Consider the following 21,959-nt stretch of genomic DNA (forward strand, 5'->3'; position numbering starts at 1 on the left):
TTTGGGTGATTATTAAGCCCCTGGGAATCATTACTTACAAAGACTTGTGTGTTTCAGCCCTAAAACAATACCAAGAGTTAGAAAACACCCTTGCGGTGTCTGATACCGAAATCACTGTACCCAATATGTATCATAGTTTGCTGCATCCTTAATTTCTGTTATGTGTTTAATATACCCAATGTTCTCCTTTCCTTCGCTTACAGTCTCCCCTTGGACTTTGTGCGACTTGCAGACCCACTACAATAGGAAGACGAATAGGTAAGCTTGCTGAAGCAACATGACTTTGATTTCCTGCAGGTTGTTTAAATCTCCCCTTTTTAGACCAGGAGACATTCTCCTATTCACACAGATTCAATGAGTCTCATTCCCTGCCCATCATCACTCACCCTGTCCCAAGCTTTCTCTTTTTACATAGTAGAGCACAGGAACAGGCCATTCAGCCCAACAGGTCCAGGTCAAGTGTTTATCATCGAATTATAGAATCCTACAGTGCAGAAGGAGGCCTTTCGGCCCATTGAGTCTCCCTCCCAGGCCCTATCCCCATAACCCCATGCATTTACCCTAGCTAGTCCTCCTGGCACTCGGGGGGCAATTTAGCATGGCCAATCCACCTAACCCTCACATCTTTGGACTGTGGGAGGAAACCGGAGCACCCGGAGGAAGCCCACGCAGACACGGGGAGAATGTGCAAACTCCACACAGACAGTGGTCCAAGCTGGGAATCGAACCTGGGTCTCTGGCACTGTGAGGCAGCAGCGCTAACCACTGTGCCACCGTGTCGCCCACTATACTCCATTAAGTCTGTTCCAACCCCTCGTCAATACACCAGAAAGGGCACAATTTAAGCATGGAGTCTTAGTCTGGGATAACCACGTATTGCTGTCCCTCTCATGAACTTGTACAGCTTCCCCGTAATTGCTTCAGTGCTAATCCTTTCAGCAACTTCTAGGAAAACGTTCCACTTTCCAATCATTGTCTGGGTCAAGAAACTTCTCCTGAAATTCCAATGGGATTCATTTTGCGACTCTCATATATTTAGGGCTTCTAGTTTTGGTTTCCCCGGCCTACCTGATGAAACCCTTTTGTAATCTTAAAGCCCTCTATCAGTTCACCTTCATTGTACACCTCAACATCAAGCCATAGCCCAAGTTATCTCCACCCCGACACCCTCGGGGCTGAGTCGGTGCTGGAATTCTTGCCAATTTTTTTTTTTGGCAACAGGTCCCCAAGTATTTCACAGAATCGATAATGTTGTTGGATAAAGATTGCAAGCAATCCAAATCTCAAGCAGCCACACTGAAGCTGGCTGGCGCTTTGGTCAAGGACGCTGTGTAAGGAGCTGCCTTTGGTTCAGCCCACTGGGAGGACCAGAGAAACATTCAAGATGGAAGTCGTGCCAAAAAAAATCCCCAGACTCCCTTGAGCTGGGTTGGGTGGGGTCAAAGGTCACTGTGACCACTCGGAGTGCTGGAAATGACAGGCGCGTGAAACAGATAACCCCTTGGCACATCACCACGCCAATGCAGCAACTCCTCAAACGGACCAGTCAGTTTTCTTTTCACTCAGCGCCTAAAAATTGATGCATGGTCCCTTTTGTGTTAAAATGAAAGTCTGGTTTTCAGACTCGGCTGGTTTTGAAACACTCTACCTGTATAACTACTCCCCCATTCACATGCATTGTATAGTTTACCTCTCTGCCTTCTCTCTTCTAAAGAATAAAGCTGCAGCTTGTTCAATCCTCCCTGCCCAATACAACCTCTCAGTTCTGGAATCATCCTTGAGAATATTTATCTCATCTCTTTCTGCACTGTCGGGTTTCTATGGTTGCTCCAAACTTTGATATGGAGACCAGCATTATGCAAAGTGCTCCAAGTGTGGTCTAATCCAGAGAATTTCAACATACTTCTCTGCTTTTCAGTTCCAATCCACTTCATAGAAATCATAGAATCCCTACAGTGCAGAAGGAGGCCATTTGGCCCATCGAATCTGCACGGACCACAATCCCACCCTATTCCCATAACCCCACGTATTTACCCTGCTAGTCCCCCTGACATTAGGGGCAATTTAGCACGTCTTTGGAGTGTGGGAGGAAACCGGAGCATCCGGAGGAAACCCACACAGACACGGGGAGAAACGTGCAAACTCCACACAGACAGTGAGCCGAGGCCGGAATCGAACCCGGGTCCCTGGTGCTGTGAGGCAGCGGTGCCAACCACTGTGCCGCCTCTTAGAAATTAGTCCCAATGTTGTGTTTGGACATTTCAGTGGCCTTTCTAACCTGTCTTGCTCCTTTTAGTGATTTTTGTTTCAATTTGTTCCCCTGGGTCATTTTGTTTAGACTCCTGGTTACTTCATCCTCAGCACTCAGTCTCTCCACGGATGCTGCCTGACCTGCTGGAGTGTTCCCAGCGTTTTCTGTTCTTGTGTTGAGTGATCCCGTGTCACCTTCTCTCACTTCCATTTCATCAGCTGCCTGTCCTCCTCGCTTTGCAAAGCAGGAACATACCTGTTGAACCCCTTGTTGATTTAATGCACAAGAATATGCAACCAGAATTAATGTTTGCGAGGCTCAAACCGCAGCTGATCCGCAACAAACACAGATCGAATTGGGGAACGAGGTGTGTGTGTGGGCCAAGGCACGGCTGGACGAGTGAATAAGGAAGACCTTTCATTGTAAGGTCCTTTCCCTAGTGAGGAGGCGATGGCCTAGTGGTATTATCGCTGAACTATTAATCCAGAAACTCAGCTAATGTTCTGGGGACCTGGGTTCGAATCCCACCACGGCAGATGGTAGAATTTGAATTCAATAAAAAATATCTGGAATGCAGAATCAACTGATGACCATAAAACCATTATCAATTGTTGTAAAAACCCATCTGGGTCACTAATGTCCTTTAGGGAAGGAAATCTGCCGTCCTTACCCGGTCTGGTCTACATGTGACTCCAGAGCCACAGCAATGTGGTCGACTCTCAACTGCCCTCTTGAATGATTTGATTTGATTCATTATTGTCACGTGTATTAGTACACAGTGGAAAGTATTGTTTCTTGTGCGCTATACAGACAAAACCTACCGTTCATAGAGAAGGAAAGGAGAGAGTGCAGAATGTAGTGTTACAGTCATAGCTAGGGTGTAGAGAAAGATCAACTTATTGTGAGGTAGGTCCATTCAAAAGTCTGCTGACAGCAGGGAAGAAGCAGTTTTTGAGGCCGTTTGGTACGTGACCTCAGACTTTTGTATCTTTTTCCCGACGGAAGCAGGTGGAAGAGAGAATGTCCGGGGTGCGTGGGGTCCTTAGTTATGCTGGCTGCTTTTCCCAGGCAGTGGGAAGTGTAGACAGAGTCAATGGATGGGAGTCTGGTTTGCGTGATGGACTGGGCTACGTTCACGACCAGCAGGCCACTCAGTTGAAGGGCGACTGGGGATGGGCAACAAATGCTGGCCAGCCAGCGACGCCCATGTCCCACCAATGAATTTTTTAAAAAGTAGCAGTCAATTTTAGCTCATTTGTTCAGAGAATGACTGCTTGCTCTCTCTGTGCATTTGGGCCTGATTCCAGCTGAGTTGCAAGCAAGTGGGATTAGCTTCTTTCAGAGGAGGTGCTGAAGACCTTATACTGAGTGACTTTTCACCAATGAATGTTAAAAGCAAATAGAAACTTTGATGAAGCGCCTTCCTAAGTACAATTCTGTCTCTCGAGTTTCTGTAATGAGGCATCCATTCTGAGACTGAAACGGGGCATTCACCCACTCACTCCTTTCTCGAATGTTTCTCACGTTCTAATCCTTTCCCTAATCCCTGTTTTGGTTTTTGAAGTCGCGAGAGGAAAGAGGTTGGAGAGTATAATCTAATTTAAACGCCATTTCATGTCTGCTCATTGTTTGTCCCAGGCACCCCTACACACCATTTCCCACCAGTAAAGGCTGTAACCCAACCAAAAAAGAAAAATGCCAAGCACTGCTTTCTTTGTGGGAAGAAAACTGGATTGGCTACCAGCTATGAGTGCAGGCAAGTAAATCAGTCGCAATTCTTGAGTGTTGTGTTCCAAGTGGACGTGTTTCCCTGCTGCGGGTTTTGCTTTGGTATGCAATCCCAATTTAGAAGTCTTAAAGATTATTTATTAGTGTCAGAAGTAGGCTTGCATTAACACTGCAATGAAGTTACTGTGAAAATCCCCTAGTCGCCACGCTCCGACGCCTGTTCGTGTACACTGAGGGAGAATTTAGCAAGGCCGATGCACCCTAACCAGCACGTCTTTCGGGCTGTGGGAGGAAACCCACGCAGATACGTGCAGACTCCACATAGACAGTGGCCCAAGCCAGGAATCGAACCTGTATCCCTGGCGCTGTGAGGCAGCAGTGCGAACCACCAAGTGTTTACAGTTCAAAGTGCTTTCCTCATCTACTCTTGAACGAATATTTGTCTTCCTTGGCGTAATAGCTTTCAGAATGTAAAGAATAGCTGTAGTAGACCATTCAGCCCCTTGCATCTGCCCCCAAATATCCTTTGGTTTCTCCAAGGCTCCAAACAGCTGTCGTAAACATACTCAGTGACTGAGTCCTCTCAGCTCTCTGGCTTAGAGAATTCCAAAGATCCACAACCCTCATGAGTGAAGAAATTGAAGTGATCTTAAAATAATCCACCCCTTACCCTGAGATTAAGTCCTCGTGTTCAGCCAGTGGAAACAGCCTCTTGCTTCAGTCCTGTCGAGTCCCCTCAGAACCTTTTATATTTCAGTGAGATTGCCTCTCGTTCCACTAAACTCCAGAGAATACAGACCCAAGTTACTCAGCCTCTCATCGTAGGACAACCCTCTCACCCCAGCAACCAATCTAGTGAACCTTTGTCGCACTGCCTCCAGATGGGTATATCCTTCCTTAGAAAAGAACACTAAAGCCTAAATTAATTTAAAAATTTTTTTATTTATTAGTGACACAAGCAGGCTTACATTAACATTGCAATGAAGTTGCTGTGAAAATCCCCTAATCACCACACTCCGGCGCCTGTTCGGGTACACTGAGGGAGAATTTAGCATGGCCAATCCATCTAACCAGCACGTCTTATAGACTGTGGGAGGAAACCGGAGCACCCGGAGGAAACCCACGCAGACACGGAGAGAATGTGCAAACTCTGCACAGACAGTGACCCAAGCTGGGAATCGAACCCGAGTCCCTGGCGCTGTGAGGCAGCAGTGCTGACCGCTGTGCCACCGTGCCGCCCTGCACAATATTCCAGGCCTCATCAAATGCCTGAACAAGTGTAGCAAGACTTACGGATTGTAAATAGCTGAGGCCTGAGCACTGACCTTACAGCCTACAAACAAAGGAATGCCCCGTTCATTCCTGCACTCTGTTTCCTGTCTTTAATCAATCCTTTATCCCTGCTAATGCATTACCCCCAACTCTCTGAGATCCTTACCTGTTTTTTTCCGTATCAGACACTGACCCCACCATTTAGAATGTCCATGTGTAAAATGGACAGTTGCAAAAACTGTTCACCATCAATTTTAAAGTTGCCAGTTGCACATTCTTCAGTGTTCTCTTTATTTTGGGCAGAAACAGTTGTATTTACCCACTAGTTTACACACTGGTCGGGTGCACTGAATACAAGAGTGACCTTAAGTAAGCAGCTATCACCTGGCCAAGTTCCCTGTGTATTACCTTTTGTATGTTTGGGCCTTCCTCATTCCCTCTTGGGTGTGATACTGTCCATTGTGTGCAGTCGGCAAATTGCACTGGCATGAACCTTCCCAGTATAAACAGTGGACACTATTCACAATCAGCATGGTGGCACAGTGGCTGTCTCACAGCGCCGGGGACCCGGGCTCAATTCCCGGCCTCGAGTCACTGTCTGTGCGGAGTTTGCACGTTCTCCCCGTGTCTGCGTGGGTTTCCTCCCACAGTTGGAAAGACGTGCCGGTCAGGTGCATTGGCCGTGCTAAATTCTCCCTCAGGGTACCCGAACAGGCGCCGGAGTGTGGCGACTAGGGGATTTTCATAGTAACTTCATTGCAGTGTTAATGTCAGCCTACTTGTGACACTCATAAATAAACTTTAAAACTTAAGCTTGCCAGCATTGTCGAATAGAGAGCAGCCAGCTGTAAACTGGAGCCTCTCGTCACAGGACAACCTCTGGTTGAGGGGCAAGGCTTGGTCTTAGGGCAGTTTTGTTTTGTGCCGGGCCGCCTTGTGGTCTCTGCAAGCAGTTGTCAAATTAAGAGCAGTTACACACTTGCTGACAAGCTGAAATTAACAGGAGCCTCTGCGCCCCACAGAAGGCTTTCACACAATCCGTTTGGGCTGGATTGATGCTTCTGTTCCGGCTGCTAAAGTATCCCGAGTTTGCTCAGTGCACACTCCGTTGGTTAAGATCTCCCAGATGTTAGTTGTTTCTGGTGAGACTGCAGCGTTGTGGTGGGGCCCGGAACCTTGAGCTGCTTCCAGTTTAGCGAGTTGCCCGTTCTGTGACACAGCCTATCGCTGAAAGACTAAACCGTGTTCATCCAACCGCAGGTGTGGAAACAACTTCTGTGCAACACATCGCTATGCCGAGACTCACGCATGCACGTACGACTACAAGACGGCAGGAAGGAGATACTTGCAGGAGGCCAACCCTGTTGTTAGCGCACCAAAGCTTCCGAAAATCTGACCCAGTTTAGAGCCGTGTGCAACTCCTCTTGTCAAACTGTGCTAAAAGAACAATAAGAAGTATTTAACCGTTTTGCTTAATTTTGACCTGGGTATGGAAAGACAGAATTGCCAATCAGAAGCACAAAATGGATGCTTGGTATTTATGTATTATGTAAACACTATTGTGGGTTTTTTAGTTTGCATCTTAATTCTTTTTAGTAAATTGTCAGTGTAAAAACGAAATGAATTTCCTGAAGATTTATGCTGTGACGGACTTGGTTTCTAATGAATGCAGATGTTTTGTTAACTTTATATATTCGGTGCAGGCAAGGCTTGACTAGCAAATCTTTCAACAATGCACTTTATTAAAAAGTTGTCACTACTGTTAGACTAAAACCCCAAGGATGGGAGGACCTTTTCTTCAGAAGAAGGCGGCATGTGCATTACGTATAACATTTTTAAGTACTTGTCTATTTTAACATTGCAAGCTCTTGTTATGAGTCTATTTATTTCACGGTGAGGTTTTGTCTTTCTGCTGCTTTTACAGATGTTGACACCACTGATGACAGGATTCTGTGACAACTGCACTTAGCCCCCACACTGGGTGGGTCGTGCAATATCTCTTTCTAGTGTTTTTAAAAAAAAAATATCCTTTCAGGTTTTATGCACTGTATCAAAGTTTATCAGCCACCCCACTGGAAACATTTTGTGGGGTAATTTTAACGCTCGTTTGTCTGTCTTTGACCGATCCTCAGAAATTATCCGCTATATAATTCTTTGCTTCCATTGCCATATCAAACACATCCTGGCAAAGTGAATCTTTTTTTGTATTCTCACCATTTTTTAAGGTCAGACTCGACACACAGTCCTGTTGATTTGTTTCTGGCAAATAAAAATTAGAGTGCTGTTAACAAGATTTGAATATAAAATTGAATTTATTTGCACGTATAATTTTTCTAAAGTTTGCAGGCAGCATCTAGCTGATATTAAACTAATTTATATTAAAAGCGATAATGGCATTTTTGAGTTTGTACTTTGCTTTAATATCAAAGTCGGTCCTGTTCACTACAGAAGCTTCCCGTTTGGGGAAATGATGAAATCCAAGAGTGCAAATACTGTAGATTTGTAACTGAGACACAGTCAGCTGGAAAGTCCGTGTACACTAGCAGCTACAAGGGGGGAGGCAGATTGGCGTGTCAGGTGATGACTCTTTTCTGCCCCTCGAAGTGGGATTTCACACAAACTGTCCCAAAGAAGAAGAGAAAGGGACAACAGAGATGGTCAACTGGATTGAAAGATGTCAGCGAAAAATAATTTAAAGTTTATTTATTAGTGTCACAAGTAAGGCTTACACTGCAATGAAGTTACTGTGAAAATCCCCTAGTCGCCCACACTCTGGCGCCTGTTCGGGTACACTGAGGGAGAATTTAGCACGGCCAGTGCACCTAACCAGCACGCCTTTCGGACTGTGAGGGGAAACCGGAGCACCTGCAGGAAACCCACGCAGACACGGGGAGAGTGTGCAAACTCCGCACAGACAGTGACCCAAGCTGGGAATCGAGCCCGGGTCCCTGGCACTGTGAGGCAGCAGTGCTAATCACTGTGCCACCATGCCGCCCTAACACGTTAATACGTGTTTTCAGACTCCTGTATCTTTTTCCCGACGGACGAAGGTGGAAGAGAGAATGTCCGGGGTGAGTGGGGTCCTTGATTATGCTGGCTGCTTTTCTGAGGCAGCAGGAAGTGTGGACAGAGTCCGTGGACGGGAGGCTGGTTTGAGTGATGGGCTGGGCTTTGTTCGCAACGCTTTGTAGTTTCTTGCAGTCTTGGTCAGCGCAGGAGCCAGACCAAGCTGTGATACATCTGGAAAGGAGATGTATGAACATCCAATTCTACCAACATCCCTAAAATGCTGCCCCACAGTTTAACAAGGTGAGACAATGAGGTGTAGGTGTTGGAATTGCGATTTTAAGATTGGGTGTGATGACAGTAATTTTCCTCGCTTCTGCAAATATAGTTGAACTCTATTTTATTTGAAAAGAGTTTGTTGTTGATTTCAAGAAGGTTTACTCGTGAATTGCAAGTGGTAGTAAAGTGTGAGACACGGAAGATCTATTAAGTGTTTGTACACCGTTTGATGTCCTGTAGTAACAAACCACAACTTATTCACTGTGTCTGTTAATATACTAGGGCAGTGGTGGGTAGCTTGTGGGCCACATGCGGCTCATCTGGGTTCTGAGTGCGGCCACACAAGACATATTATTGACTGTTACCCACGTGTAGGGTTCCCACGTTCCACTGATTCCCGTCCGTATAGTTTTTTTTCCAACCGGTCTGACTGAAGTGATTCCTGCGTAAAGCAAGTGAGTGCATGCTGATTACTCACAACATTGACTGTGGTATATGGTCGGGAGGGAGTTAGAGTCATAGAGGTTTACAGCATAGAACCAGGCCCTTTGGCCCAACTTGTCCATGCCGCCCAATTTTTACCATTCAGCAGGTCCCAATTGCCTGTATTTGGCCCATATCCCTCTACACCCATTTACCCATGTAACTGTATATAAAGGCCTTTTAAAAGTCAAAATTGTACCCGCCTCTACTACTACCTCTGGCAGCTTGTTCCAGACACTCTCCATCCCTGTGTGAAAAAATTGCTCTCTGGACCCTTTTGTATCTCTCCCCTCTCACCTTAAACCTATGCCCTCTAGTTTTAGACTCCCCTACCTTTGGGAAACGATATTGACTAGCTGATCTATGCCCCTCATTATTTTATAGACCTCTATAAGATCGCCCCTCAGCCTCCGACGCTCCAGAGAAAAAAGTCCCAGTCTATCCAGCCTCTCCTTGTAACTCAAACCATTAAGTCCCAGTAGCGTCCTAGTAAATCTTTTCTGCATTCTTTCCAGATTAATATTCTTTCTGTAACAGGGTGACCAGAACTGTACGCAGTATTCCAAGTGTGGCCTTAACGATGTCTTGTACAACTTCAACAAGACATCCCAAAAAGAAGGTTGGAATCTGCAGCCTTGGGTTTCACTGAGTGAATAAGTGATGATTAGGGGCAGATAACATCCTAATTCCCAAACAAGAGGGTTAAGACCTCAGAGCTTCAAACTTATTATGACTCCAGTGAAACAGACTGTACAGAGAGAGGGGAGTGATGCCTGAGATTCCAGTATGGTTAACCGCACCGACAGATTTGTTTAAACATTTCATTGTTCATTCCAGCATCAGATTTCACCACCTGTATAACTCTCCCCGGGTGGCTTAGCTCAGTAAACAGGCCAACATGTATCAGTACACCACAGCAGCAATGTGGCCAACAAGTACATAAGCTTACAAACAATCGAGCTATTGTTTGCCAAAATAGACAGCTACAGGCAAACTACTGCCAAGTTTTTTTTTCGTTCTCTGCTATGGAGAAATTTTCAACTTCTACGGGTCCACCATTGAATCCCTACAGTGCAGAAGGAGGCCATTCAGCCCATTGAATCTGCACTGACTCTCCCCAACAGAGCATCTTACCCAGGCCCTCCCCCCGCCTTATCCCCCAAACCCCATGTATTTACTCTGTTCATCCACCTAACCTGTACATCTTTGGACATTAAAGGAGCAATTTAGCATGGCCAATCCACCTAACCCGCACATCTTTGGACACTAAGGGGCAATTTACCATGGCCAATTCACCTCACCAGCACATCTTTGGATGCTAAGGGACAATTTACCATGGCCAATCCACCTAACCTGCACATCTTTCAGACTGTGGGAGGAAACAGGAATACCTGGAGGAAACACATGAAAGCATGGGGGGAATGTGCAAACTCCACACATATAGTGAGTGACCTAAGCTGGGAATTGAATCTGGGTCCCTGGCACTGTGAGGCAGCAGTGCTAACCACTGTGCCACCCCAGGGCTGTGACTTATATCCCCTTCGAATTGCCAGCAAAGTCCCTTCTGCAATTATCTTTATTTGTAAATCAAGCTGACATTTTCTTCCTCTTTTGTTGTCTCTTCTTCTGTCCATATCATTTCCCCTTGCACCAAATCTGCCCTCTACTAAGGGGGAGTGGCTTGATAATGGGAATTGAGGTGAGTTTAGTGTCTTAACTATAACGTGTTACACAGGGCATAGTTTTTTAATCATTCGTGGGACATGGGCGTCACTGGCTGGGCAGCATTTATTGCCCATCCCTAGTTGCCCTTGTTAAGAGGGCTGTTGAGAGTCAACCACATTGCTGTGGCTCTAGAGTCACATGTAGGCCAGACCGGGTAAGCACGGCAGATTTCCTTCCCGAAAGGACATTAGGGAACCAGATGGGTTTTTCCAACAATCAACAATGGTTTCATGGTCATCAGTAGATTCTTAATTCCAGATTTTTTTTATTGAATTCAAATTCCACCATCTGCCGTGGCGGGATTCGAACCCAGGTCCCCAGAATATTAGCTGAGTTTCTGGATTAATAGTCTAGTGATAATACCACTCAGCCATCGCCTCCCCTTGGGGGCGATCATTGTGGTGATCAGAAATCAGCAATGTTTCAAATTAGGTGACATTTATAGAGTCATGGAGGTTTACAGCATAGAAACAGGCCCTTCGGCCCAACTTGTCCATGCCACCCTTTTTTTAAAAACCCCTAAACTAATCCCAATTGCCCGCATTTGGCCCATATCCCTCTATACCCATCGTACCCATGTAACTAAATGCTTTTTAAAAGATAAAATCGTACCCGCCTCTACTACTACCTCTGGCACTTGTTCCAGACACTCACCTCCCTCTGTGTGAAACAATTGCCCCTCTGGACACTTTTGTGGACACCTCTCACCTTAAACCTATGCCCTCTAGTTTTAGATTCCCCTACATTTGGGAAAAGATATTGACTATCTACCTTGTCTATGCCCCTCATTATTTTATAGACCTCTATAAGGTCACCCCTCAGCCCCTCCTATGCTCCAGAGAAAAAAGTCCCAGTATATTCAGCCTCTCCTTATAACTCAATCCATCAAGTCCCGGTAGCATCCTAGTAAATCTTTTCTGCACTCTTTCTAGTTTAATAATATCCTTTCTATAATAGGGTGACCAGAATTGCACACAGTATTCCAAGTGTGGCCTTACCAATGTCTTGTACAACTTCAGCAAGACATCCCAACTCCTGTATTCAGTGTTCTGACCGATGAAACCAAGCATGCCGAATGCCTTCTTCACCACTCTGTCCACCTGTGACTCCACTTTCAAGGAGCTATGAACATGTACCCCAAGATCTCTTTGTTCTGTAACTCTCCCATTAACTGAGTAAGTCCTGCCCTGGTTCAATCTACCAAAATTCATCACCTCGCATTTGTCCAAATTAAACTCCCATCTACCATTCATCAGCCCACTGGCCCAATTGATCAAGATCCCATTGCAATTGGAGATAACTTTCTTCACTGTCCACTATGCCGCCAATCTTCGTGTCATCTGCAAACTTACTAACCATGCCTCCTATATTCTCATCCAAATCATTAATATAAATGACAAATAACAGTGGACCCGGCACTGATCCCTGAGGCACACCGCTGGTCACAGGCCTCCAGTTTGAAAAACAGCCCTCTACAACCACCCTCTGGCTTTAGAGGGGGCGGGGGAGAAGGCGGGAGGGGGGGGTGGGTGAGTGGTGAAGGGATGGGGAGAGGGTGGCGGGAGAGGTGGGGAGGGGGTGGAGGGAAATCCCAATGTTCATTTTCACCACCGTCCCCAAAACCGATGTGGAGATGCCGGCATTGGACTGGGGTTGGGACAGTAAGAAGCCTCACAACACCAGGTTAAAGTCCAACAGGTTTATTTGGAAACTTTTGGAGCGCTGCTCCTTCATCAGGTGAGTGGAAAGGTGGGTTCACAAACATGGCATATAGAGACAAAGACACAATTGCAAGATAATGATTGGAATGCGAGTCTTTTCAGGTAATCAAGTCTTTACAGGTACAGACAGTGCGAGTGGAGAGAGGGATAATCACAGGTTGAAGAGGTGTGAATTGTCTCAAGCCAGGACAGTTAGTAGGATTTTGCAAGCCCAGGCCAAATGGTGGGGGTTACATGTAGTGTGACATGAACCCAATGTCACCAACACTGAGAGCTTGGGTTGTTGATCTGCTGTTGCTGTGTACGGTGCACTTTCACATCAATAAATCGGGTCCCTGTGCCTCAGTCTGGGCTCCTCCACCGTGTTGCTCTCTCTGCCGCTCACCAGAGCGGAAACACACCCAGGTAAATATGGAAAGAACAATGGTTACTGGAACGGGGCCACGTTGACTGCAAACCACCCCCCACGATCCAGGTACCTCCTGCCACAAGAATATTGAGCTGTTTGCTGCAAGGAAGCCAAGGTGGGTAGGGTCTGTGAACAATTAGGTTTGTAACGTTAGGTAATGCAAACCTTCCAATCTTAGAGTGTAATTCAATACGTATTGTGGTGAATATAATTTAAGACGGCGAGAGGAATCGTTAAGAAACGATGAGAGGATTACTCCTTTGTTTAAAGTGAGATTTCTAGTGGAGAAAGTTACCTAGCCGGGAGTGAATGTGATTGTTAATTTACAGACCCCACGTGAAGTGTAAACTAAGCCTGGCTATATAGTTTTCCTTTCAGCTCATACACTACTGATGATGAAGAGTCTCCCATGCAGCCCAGACTCTATAAAGAACAGGTTATTAAAGCAGAAACTTTACTCCCAATGTGCACTTGCCAAATCCACCCCCATGCAGCTTGTGGGAGCAGGGGTGAGAGAGTCTCTGTCCAGCAAGGATACACAACCTGCGATTCCCAGCTCCATGGTGGGTGACACCTTCGAAGAGGGAAGTGGTGGTCAGAGATCCGTAGGGTTGTAGGCCTATCTCTGATCCACACACACATCATGTAGTCTGCTGTTGGACATAGGGGTGCCAACTGTGATCAAATCGTAGAATCCCAACAGTGCAGAAGGAAGCCATTTGGCCCATTGAATCTGCATTGACTCTGATGGGGCATCTTATGCAGGCCCTATCGACATATATTTACCCCACTAATCGCCTAACCTACGCATCTTTGGACGCTAAGGGGCAATTTACAATGGCCAATCCACCTAACCTACACACCTTGGGACACTAAGGGACAATTTAGCATAGCTAATCCACCTAACCTGCACATCTTTGGATACGGGGAGAACGTGCAGACTCTGCATAGACGGTGACCTGAGGCCGGAATCGAACCTGGGTCCCTGGGGCTGTAAGGCAGCAGTGCTGACCACTTCGCCACCGTGCTGCTAGTATTCCTGGAGCTTTCATCCCACGACTTGCACCCCCTCGCTACAACCAGCATCCATCCTTCTGCCTTCCTGCGGCAGTTGAGATGGGGAACATTCTCACTCACCTAACGGGGTTAGTGTCGAGTCTTATTCTCCCCGTCTCCAATATTTCCGAGCACGACAATGAATGAAAACATTTGGGAAAAAGACACAACTTTTGTTTTATTGGCCTTAGGATTTTCTGCTGGATTTGTCCAGGAAATTAATCTTCACATCCTGGAGGCTCCAGGGCGGTGATGGAGGTTTGGCAGCCCTGAGGCTGATTGTGGATCACGTGTCTTTTCAGTCTAAGATCCCAAGGAAAAGTGAAGTTAGGTGTGTGCTGATTAGTGATTAGTGGTCATGGTTGGTGAACATGCTGACAATCAGGGGTTAATGCAGACAATCAGGGGTTAATGACGACAATCGGAGTTAATACAGACAATTGGGGGTTAATGCAGACAATCGGAGTTAATACAGACAATCGGGGTTAATGCAGACAATCGGGGTTAATGCAGACAATCGGGGGTTAATACAGGCCATCAGGGTTAATGCAGGCAATCGGGGGTTAATGTGGACAATCGGGGGTTAACACAGACCATAGGGGTTAATGCAGATGATCGGGGGTTAATGCAGACAATTGGGGTTAATGCAGACAATTGGGGGTTAATGCAGACATTCGGGGTTAATGCAGGCAATCGGGGGTTAATGTAGACAATCGGGGGTTAATGCAGACAATCGGGGGTTAAAACAGGCCATTGGGGTTAATGCAGGCAATCGGGGGGTTAATACAGAACATGGGGTAAATGCAGACAACCGGGCGTTAATGCAGACAAATGAAGTTTATGCAGACAATTGGGGGTTAATGCAGACATTCGGGGTTAATGCAGGCAATCGGGGGTTAATGTAGACAATCGGGGGTTAATGCAGACAATCGGGGGTTAAAACAGGCCATTGGGGTTAATGCAGGCAATCGGGGGGTTAATACAGAACATGGGGTAAATGCAGACAACCGGGCGTTAATGCAGACAAATGAAGTTTATGCAGACAATCGGGTTTAATGCAGTCAATCGGGGTTAATACAGATAATCGGGGTTAATACAGGCAATCGGGGGTAATGCAGACAATTGGGGGTTAATGCAGACAATTGGGGGTGAATACAGACAGTCGGGGGTTAATGCAGACAATCGGGGGTTAATACAGGCCATTGGGGTTAATGCAGACAATCGGGGGTTAATGCAGACAATCAAGGGTTAATGCAGACAATCGTGGGTTAAAACAGGCCATTGGGGTTAATGCAGACAATTGGGGTTAATGCAGACAATTGGGGGTTAATGCAGACAATCGGGGATTAATACAGGCCATTGGGGGTTAATACAGACAATCGGGGGTTAATGCAGACAATCAGGGGTTAATACAGGCCATTGGAGTTAATGCAGACAATCTGGGTTTAATACAGACAATTGAAGTTCATGCAGACAATTGGGGTTAATGCAGACAATCTGGGGTTAATGCAGACAATTGAAGTTCATGCAGACAATTGGGGGTTAATACGGACAATCGGGGATTAATACAGGCCATTGGGGGTTAATACAGACAATCGGGGGTTAATGCAGACAATCAGGGGTTAATACAGGCCATTGGAGTTAATGCAGACAATCTGGGTTTAATACAGACAATTGAAGTTCATGCAGACAATTGGGGTTAATGCAGACAATCTGGGGTTAATGCAGACAATTGAAGTTCATGCAGACAATTGGGGGTTAATACGGACAATCGGGGTTAATGGAGACAATCGGGGTTTAATGCAGCCAATTGGGGTTAAAACAGACAATAAGGGTGAATACAGACAATAGGGGGTTAATGCAGAGAATCGGGGTTAATACAGACAATCGTGGGTTAATGCAGACAATTGGGGGTTAATGCAGATAATTGGGGTTCATGCAGACAATAGGGGGTTAATGCAGAGAATTGGGGTTAATGCAGACAATCGGGGGTTAATGCAGACAATCGGGGTTAATGCAGACAATCGGGGGTTAATGCAGACAATCATGAGTTAATGCAGACAATCGGGGGTTAATGCAGACAATCGTGAATTAATACAGACAATCGTGGGTTAATGCAGACAATCGTGGGTTAATGCAGACAATCGGGGGTTAATGCAGACAATCGGGGGTTATTACAGACAATCGGGGGTTAATGCAGACAATCGGGGGTTAATGCAGAAAGTCGGGAGTTAATGCAGACAATCGGGGGTTAATGCAGACAATTGGGGGTTAATGCAGACAATCGGGGTTAATGCAGACAATCGGGGGTTAATACAGACAATCGGGGGTTAATACAGACAGTAGCTGAAATGGGGATTAATGGAGACACTGGGTGGTGAATGGTGAAGACTGAAAGCTATTGATAATGTGGTCGCTCTAATCACAGCGTGCCAGAAAGGGTTGTTTCAGACTGGAACAGGTTCATTATTAATGTGAGGAGGATTATAGTGAGCAGACTATAAATCCTCCACTTGGCCAGAGCTGTGACCATCAGCTGTTCTGAATGAATCATGTCACTTGGCATTGGAAGCAAAGATGTGTAGATTAGGTGGATTACCCATGCTAAATTGCCCCTTAGTGTTTAAAGATGTGTAGGTTAGATTGATTGGCCATGCTAAATTGCCCCTTAGTCTCCCAAGATCTTTAGGGGGATTAGCGGGGTAAATATGTGGAATTATGGAGATTGGGCCTGGGTAAGATGCTCTGTTGGAGGGTTGGTGCTGCATTGTAGGGATTCTAAGCAGTTGAACTGTAACTGCACAGGACCTTAGTGAGACCACATAGAATCACTACAGAGCCAAAGAATGCCATTCAGCCCATCGAGCCTGCACCGATGACAATCCCACCCAAGTCCTTTCCCCTAACCCCACATATTTATCCTACTAACCCCCCCCGACATCCTCCTGACACTAAGGGGCAATTTAGCATGGCCAATCAACCTGACCCCCACAATTTTGGACTGTGGGAGGAAACCGGAGCACCCGGAGGAGACCCACGCAGACACGGGGAGAACGTGCAGACTCCACACAGACAGTGACCCAAGCCGGGAATCGAACCCAGGTCCCTGGCACTGTGAGGCAGCAGTGCTAACCACTGTGCCACCGTGCTGCCCCGGAGTACTGTGTACAGAAATAGTATAGAGAAGGTTCGCTTGACTCATTCCTGGGTTGAAGTGCTTATCCATGAAGGAAGGTTGAACAGGTTGGACCAATACTTATTGGAGTTTAGAAGAATGAGAGGTGATCTTAATGAAACATCAAAGATCCAAAGGGGACTTGTCAGGTTGAATACTGGGAGATGTTTCATCTCGGGGGAGAAAGGAGAGCGAGAGGACATAGTTTAAGAATTTAAGTCTCTCATTTAAGATTTAGATGAGAATAAATTTTTCTTCTCACAGTTTTTAAGTTTATTATTCTCATGAGTAGGCTTACATTAACACTGCAATGAAATTACTGTGAAAACCCCCTAGTTGCCACACTCTGGCATGTGTTTGGGTACAATGAGGAAGAATTTACCACGGCCAATGCACCTGACCAGCACATCTTTCAGACTGTGGGAGGAAATCAGAGCACCCGGAGGAAACCCACGCAGACATGGGGAGAACATGCAGACTCTGCACAGACAGTGACCCGAGCCGGGAATCGAACCCAGTGCTAACCACCGTGCCGTCGCTCATTAGTCTGAGGTATTCTCTCTCCCAGAGAGCAGTGAAGGATCGTTGAATTTATTGAAGGCAGAGTTTGATTAGACAAGGGAATCAAAGGTTAATGAGGGGCAGAGAGGAAAGTACTGCAGAGACTACAGCAAGATCTGTGATGATCTAACTGAATGGTGGTGCAGGCTCGAATGGCCTACTTCTGCTCCTAAGTCCTATCGTTCATCTGCTCTGAATCCCAAGCTAATGCCTAAGATATGTGTTCAAATCCCACCACGGCAGTTGGTGGAATTTAAATTCAATTAATAAATCTGGAATATAAAATCTATCCTCAGTAATGGTAACCATGACAACTGTCACTGATTGTTGTAAAAACCCATCTGGTTCACGAATGTCCTTTAGGGATGGAAATCTGCCAGCCTTACCCAGTCTGGCCTACATGTGACTCCAGAGCCACTGCAATGTGGTTGACTCTCAACTGCCCTCAGAACAAAGAACAATACAGCACAGGAACAGGCCCTTCGGCCCTCCAAGCCCGCGCCGCTCCCTGGTCCAAACTAGACCATTCTTTTGTATCCCTCCATTCCCACTCCGTTCATATGGCTGTCTAGATAAGTCTTAAACGTTCCCAGTGTGCCCGCCTCCACCACCTTGCCTGGCAGCGCATTCCAGGCCCCCACCACCCTCTGTGTAAAATATATCCGTCTGATATCTGTGTTAAACCTCCCCCCCTTCACCTTGAACCTATGACCCTTCGTGAACGTCACCACCGACCTGGGGAAAAGCTTCCCACCGTTCACCCTATCTATGTCTTTCATAATTTTATACACCTCTATTAAGTCTCCCCTCATCCTCTGTCTTTCCAGGGAGAACAACCCCGGTTTACCCAATCTCTCCTCATAACTAAGCCCCTCCATACCAGGTAACATCCTGGTAAACCTCCTCTGTACTCTCTCCAAAGCCTCCACGTCCTTCTGGTAGTGTGGCGACCAGAACTGGACGCAGTATTCCAGATGCGGCCGAACCAACGTTCTATACATCTGCAACATCAGACCCCAACTTTTATACTCTATGCCCCGTCCTATAAAGGCAAGCATGCCATATGCCTTCTTCACCGCCTTCTCCACCTGTGACGTCACTTTCAAGGATCTGTGGACTTGCACACCCAGGTCCCTCTGCGTATCTACACCCTTTATGGTTCTGCCATTTATCGTATAGCTCCTCCCAGAAATGGCTGAAGTGAGACACTCAGTTCAAGGGCAACCAGGGATAGGAAAAACCGCTGTCCCAGCCGACGACACCACATCCCATGAACGAATAAAAGAAATGTGGGTCTATGGGTGGAGTTTTACCGGCACGCATGCCCAAGGTTCGTACGATCCCAGCCGAGGCCAACGGAGAATGCAATTCTCCAAGCCTCACCCGCCCCCGGAATTGGACAGGCATTGCCGGTAAAATTCTGGTCAATGCGTGGGACTGTGTTCACTGAGTTAGCAACGAGATTAATTATTTTAAGCACTGTGCTTTGCAGTAATGCCTTAACAAGACAGCGGCGGAATTCTCCGACCTTGCCTGTGGCTGGGATTCTCCAGTCCCGCTGCTATGAACGGAGATTTAAATGAGAGCTAAATTCTCCATTCAGCGGGGGCTGGCGAGACTGGCGAATCCCAGCCAGTATCTGTGCCATCGAACGCAGGCCTGGCCGTGCCAGGTGAAACTGTCCGCCTTTGTGAATCAGGCTACGCTCACACTTGTGGTAAGGCGCGTGGCCTTGGACTGATTGGGATGGTTACGGCAAGAGACACAGCGTGTGACTGATCGTCCAGAGTTGGGGATTTACACGTGGCAGATGGAGCTTACCATCATTACTCAGTGAGGTCACTGCTGAAGAGATGATCTAGTTTCCAGATGGAATGGGGGAGGAACCAATCAGTGAGGAGCCTGTAATCCGGCGAAGAACTGATTACAAATCCTCCGACTGGCCCCACTCTGACTGAATTCAACAACACTCCAGTCGGCAGGGGCTGCGCTGCAGACAAATAACTGTGTGCGTTATTGTGTATGTCCTGAGAAACCCCCACCCCCCCCCCGCCACGCTTCACAATGAGGACCCCCCCCTGCCCCGTAAATACTGACACTCTCCGGGGTATCGATGTTTCAGTAAGAGTAGGGAAGGTGGTAAAAGAGGTGGAGGAGTGGCATTGTTAATCAAGGATAGTTTAACGGCTGCAGAAAGGCACTTCGAGGGGGATCTGCCTACTGAGGTAATATGGGCTGTGGTTAGAAATAGGAAAGGAGCGGTCACGTTGTTAGGGGTTTTCTATAGGCCCCCAAATAGTAATAGAGATGTGGAGGAAGAAATTGCTAAGCAGATTATGGATAGGTGTGGAGGTCACAGGGTAGTTGTCATGGGGGACTTTAACTTTCCAAATATTGATTGGAACCTTTATAGGTCGAATAGTTCGGATGGGGCAGTTTTCGTACAGTGTGTGCAGGAGGGTTTCCTGACACAATATGTGGATAGGCCGACAAGAGGTGGGGCCACATTGGACTTGGTACTGGGAAATGAACCGGGCCAAGTGTTGGATTTGGTTGTAGGAGAGCACTTTGGAGATAGTGACCACAATTCGGTGTCTTTCATTATTGCAATGGAGAGGGATAGGACCGTACGGCAGGGCAAGGTTTATAATTGGGGGAGGGGTAATTATGATGCGATTAGGCAAGAATTAGGGAGCATAAGATGGGAACAGAAACTGTCAGGGAAAGGCACTAATGAAAAGTGGAGCTTGTTCAAGGAACAAATACTGTATGTCCTTGATAGGTATGTCCCTGTCAGGCAGGGAGGAAATGGCCGAGTGAGGGAACCATGGTTCACAAAAGAGGTTGAATTCTTGTCAAGAGGAAAAAGAAAACGTATGTAAGGATGAGAAAACAAGGTTCAGTTGGGTCGCTTGAGGGTTACAAGGTAGCAAGGAATGAGCAATAAAAAGAGCTTAGGAGAGCTAGGAGGGGGCATGAGAAGTCCTTGGCGGGTCAGATCAAGGAAAACCCCAAGGCTTTTTACTCTTGTGTGAGAAATAAAAGAATGACCAGGGTGAGATTAGGGCCAGTTAAGGATAGTCGTGGGAACTTGTGCATGAAGTCAGAAGAGATAGGAGAGGTGATGAATGAATACTTTTCTTCAGTGTTCACCAAGGAGAGGGGCCATGTTTTTGAGGATGAGAGTGTGGTACAGGCTGATAGGCTGGAGGAGGCAGATGTTCTGAGGGAAGATGTATTAGCAATTTTGAAAAACCTGAGGGTCGAGAAGTCCCCTGGGCCAGATGGGGTATATCCTAGGATTCTTTGGGAGGCAAGGGGTGAGATTGCAGAGCCTTTGGCTTTGATCTTTGGGTCCTCACTGTCCACGGGGATAGTGCCAGAGGACTGGAGAGTGGCGAATGTTGTCCCTCTGTTCAAGAAAGGAAATAGGAATGACCCTGATAATTATAGGCCGGTTAGTCTTACTTCGGTGGTCGGTAAGTTAATGGAAAAGGTCCTGAGGGATAGAATTTATGAGTATTTGGAAAGATGCAGCTTAATCCGTGATAGTCAACACGGATTCGTGAAGGTAAGTCTTGCCTCACAAATTTGATTGGATTCTTTGAGGAGGTAACTAAGTGTGTAGATGAAGGTAGAGCAGTTGATGTCGTATACATGGATTTTAGTAAGGCTAAAAGATAATGTTCCCCATGGTCGGCTCATGAAGAAAGTAAGGAGGTGTGGGATAGAGGGAAATTTGGCCAATTGGATAAGTAACTGGCTATCTCATAGAAGGGTGGTTGTGGATGGAAAATTTTCAGACTGGAGACCAGTTACCAGTGGTGTACCACAGGGATCAGGGCTGGGTCCTCTGCTATTTGTGATTTTTATCAATGGCTTGGTGGAGGGGGCTTAAGGGTGGGTCAGTAAATTTGCTGATGACACCAAAATTGGTGGAGTAGTGGATGAGGTGGAGGGCTGTTGTAGGCTGCAAAGAGACATTGATAGGATGCAGAGCTGGGCCGAAAAATGGCAGATGGAGTTATAAGTCCGAGGTGATTCATTTTGGTAGGACAAATTTGAATGCGGATTACAGGGTCAACGGCAGGGTTCTGAGGAATGTGGAGGAACAGAGAGATCTTGGGGTTCATATCCACAGATCTCTGAAGGTTGCCACTCAAGTGGATAGAGCCATGAAGAAGGCATATAGTGTGTTAGTGTTTATTAACAGGGGGTTGGAGTTTAAGAGCCGTGGGGTTATGCTGCAACTGTACAGGATCTTTGGAATATTGTGTGCAGTTCTGGTCACCT

General features: G+C 46.6%; 1 protein-coding gene across 4 annotated transcripts in view; it reads left to right on the forward strand.

The window, feature by feature from the left end:
- The window catches only part of zfand4 (zinc finger, AN1-type domain 4), a 53,050-nt gene extending 45,506 nt beyond the window's left edge, over positions 1 to 7,544 (forward strand). For 2 of the 4 annotated variants that reach the window (XR_013495648.1, XM_078199706.1), the window contains 3 exons: positions 204 to 258; positions 3,890 to 4,007; positions 6,512 to 7,544. Coding sequence is in view for 2 of the 4 variants with exons in the window: in XM_078199706.1 (XP_078055832.1) it covers positions 204 to 258; positions 3,890 to 4,007; positions 6,512 to 6,647 (309 nt within the window). In the remaining 2 variants the exon portion in view is untranslated. The remainder of the gene's footprint in view (positions 1 to 203; positions 259 to 3,889; positions 4,008 to 6,511) is intronic. The other 2 variants (XR_013495649.1, XM_078199707.1) reach the window with 1 other exon arrangement.
- The last annotated feature ends 14,415 nt before the right edge of the window (positions 7,545 to 21,959 follow it).

Source organism: Mustelus asterias, chromosome 28 (assembly GCF_964213995.1).
Source record: "Mustelus asterias chromosome 28, sMusAst1.hap1.1, whole genome shotgun sequence".
Lineage (NCBI taxonomy): Eukaryota > Metazoa > Chordata > Chondrichthyes > Carcharhiniformes > Triakidae > Mustelus > Mustelus asterias.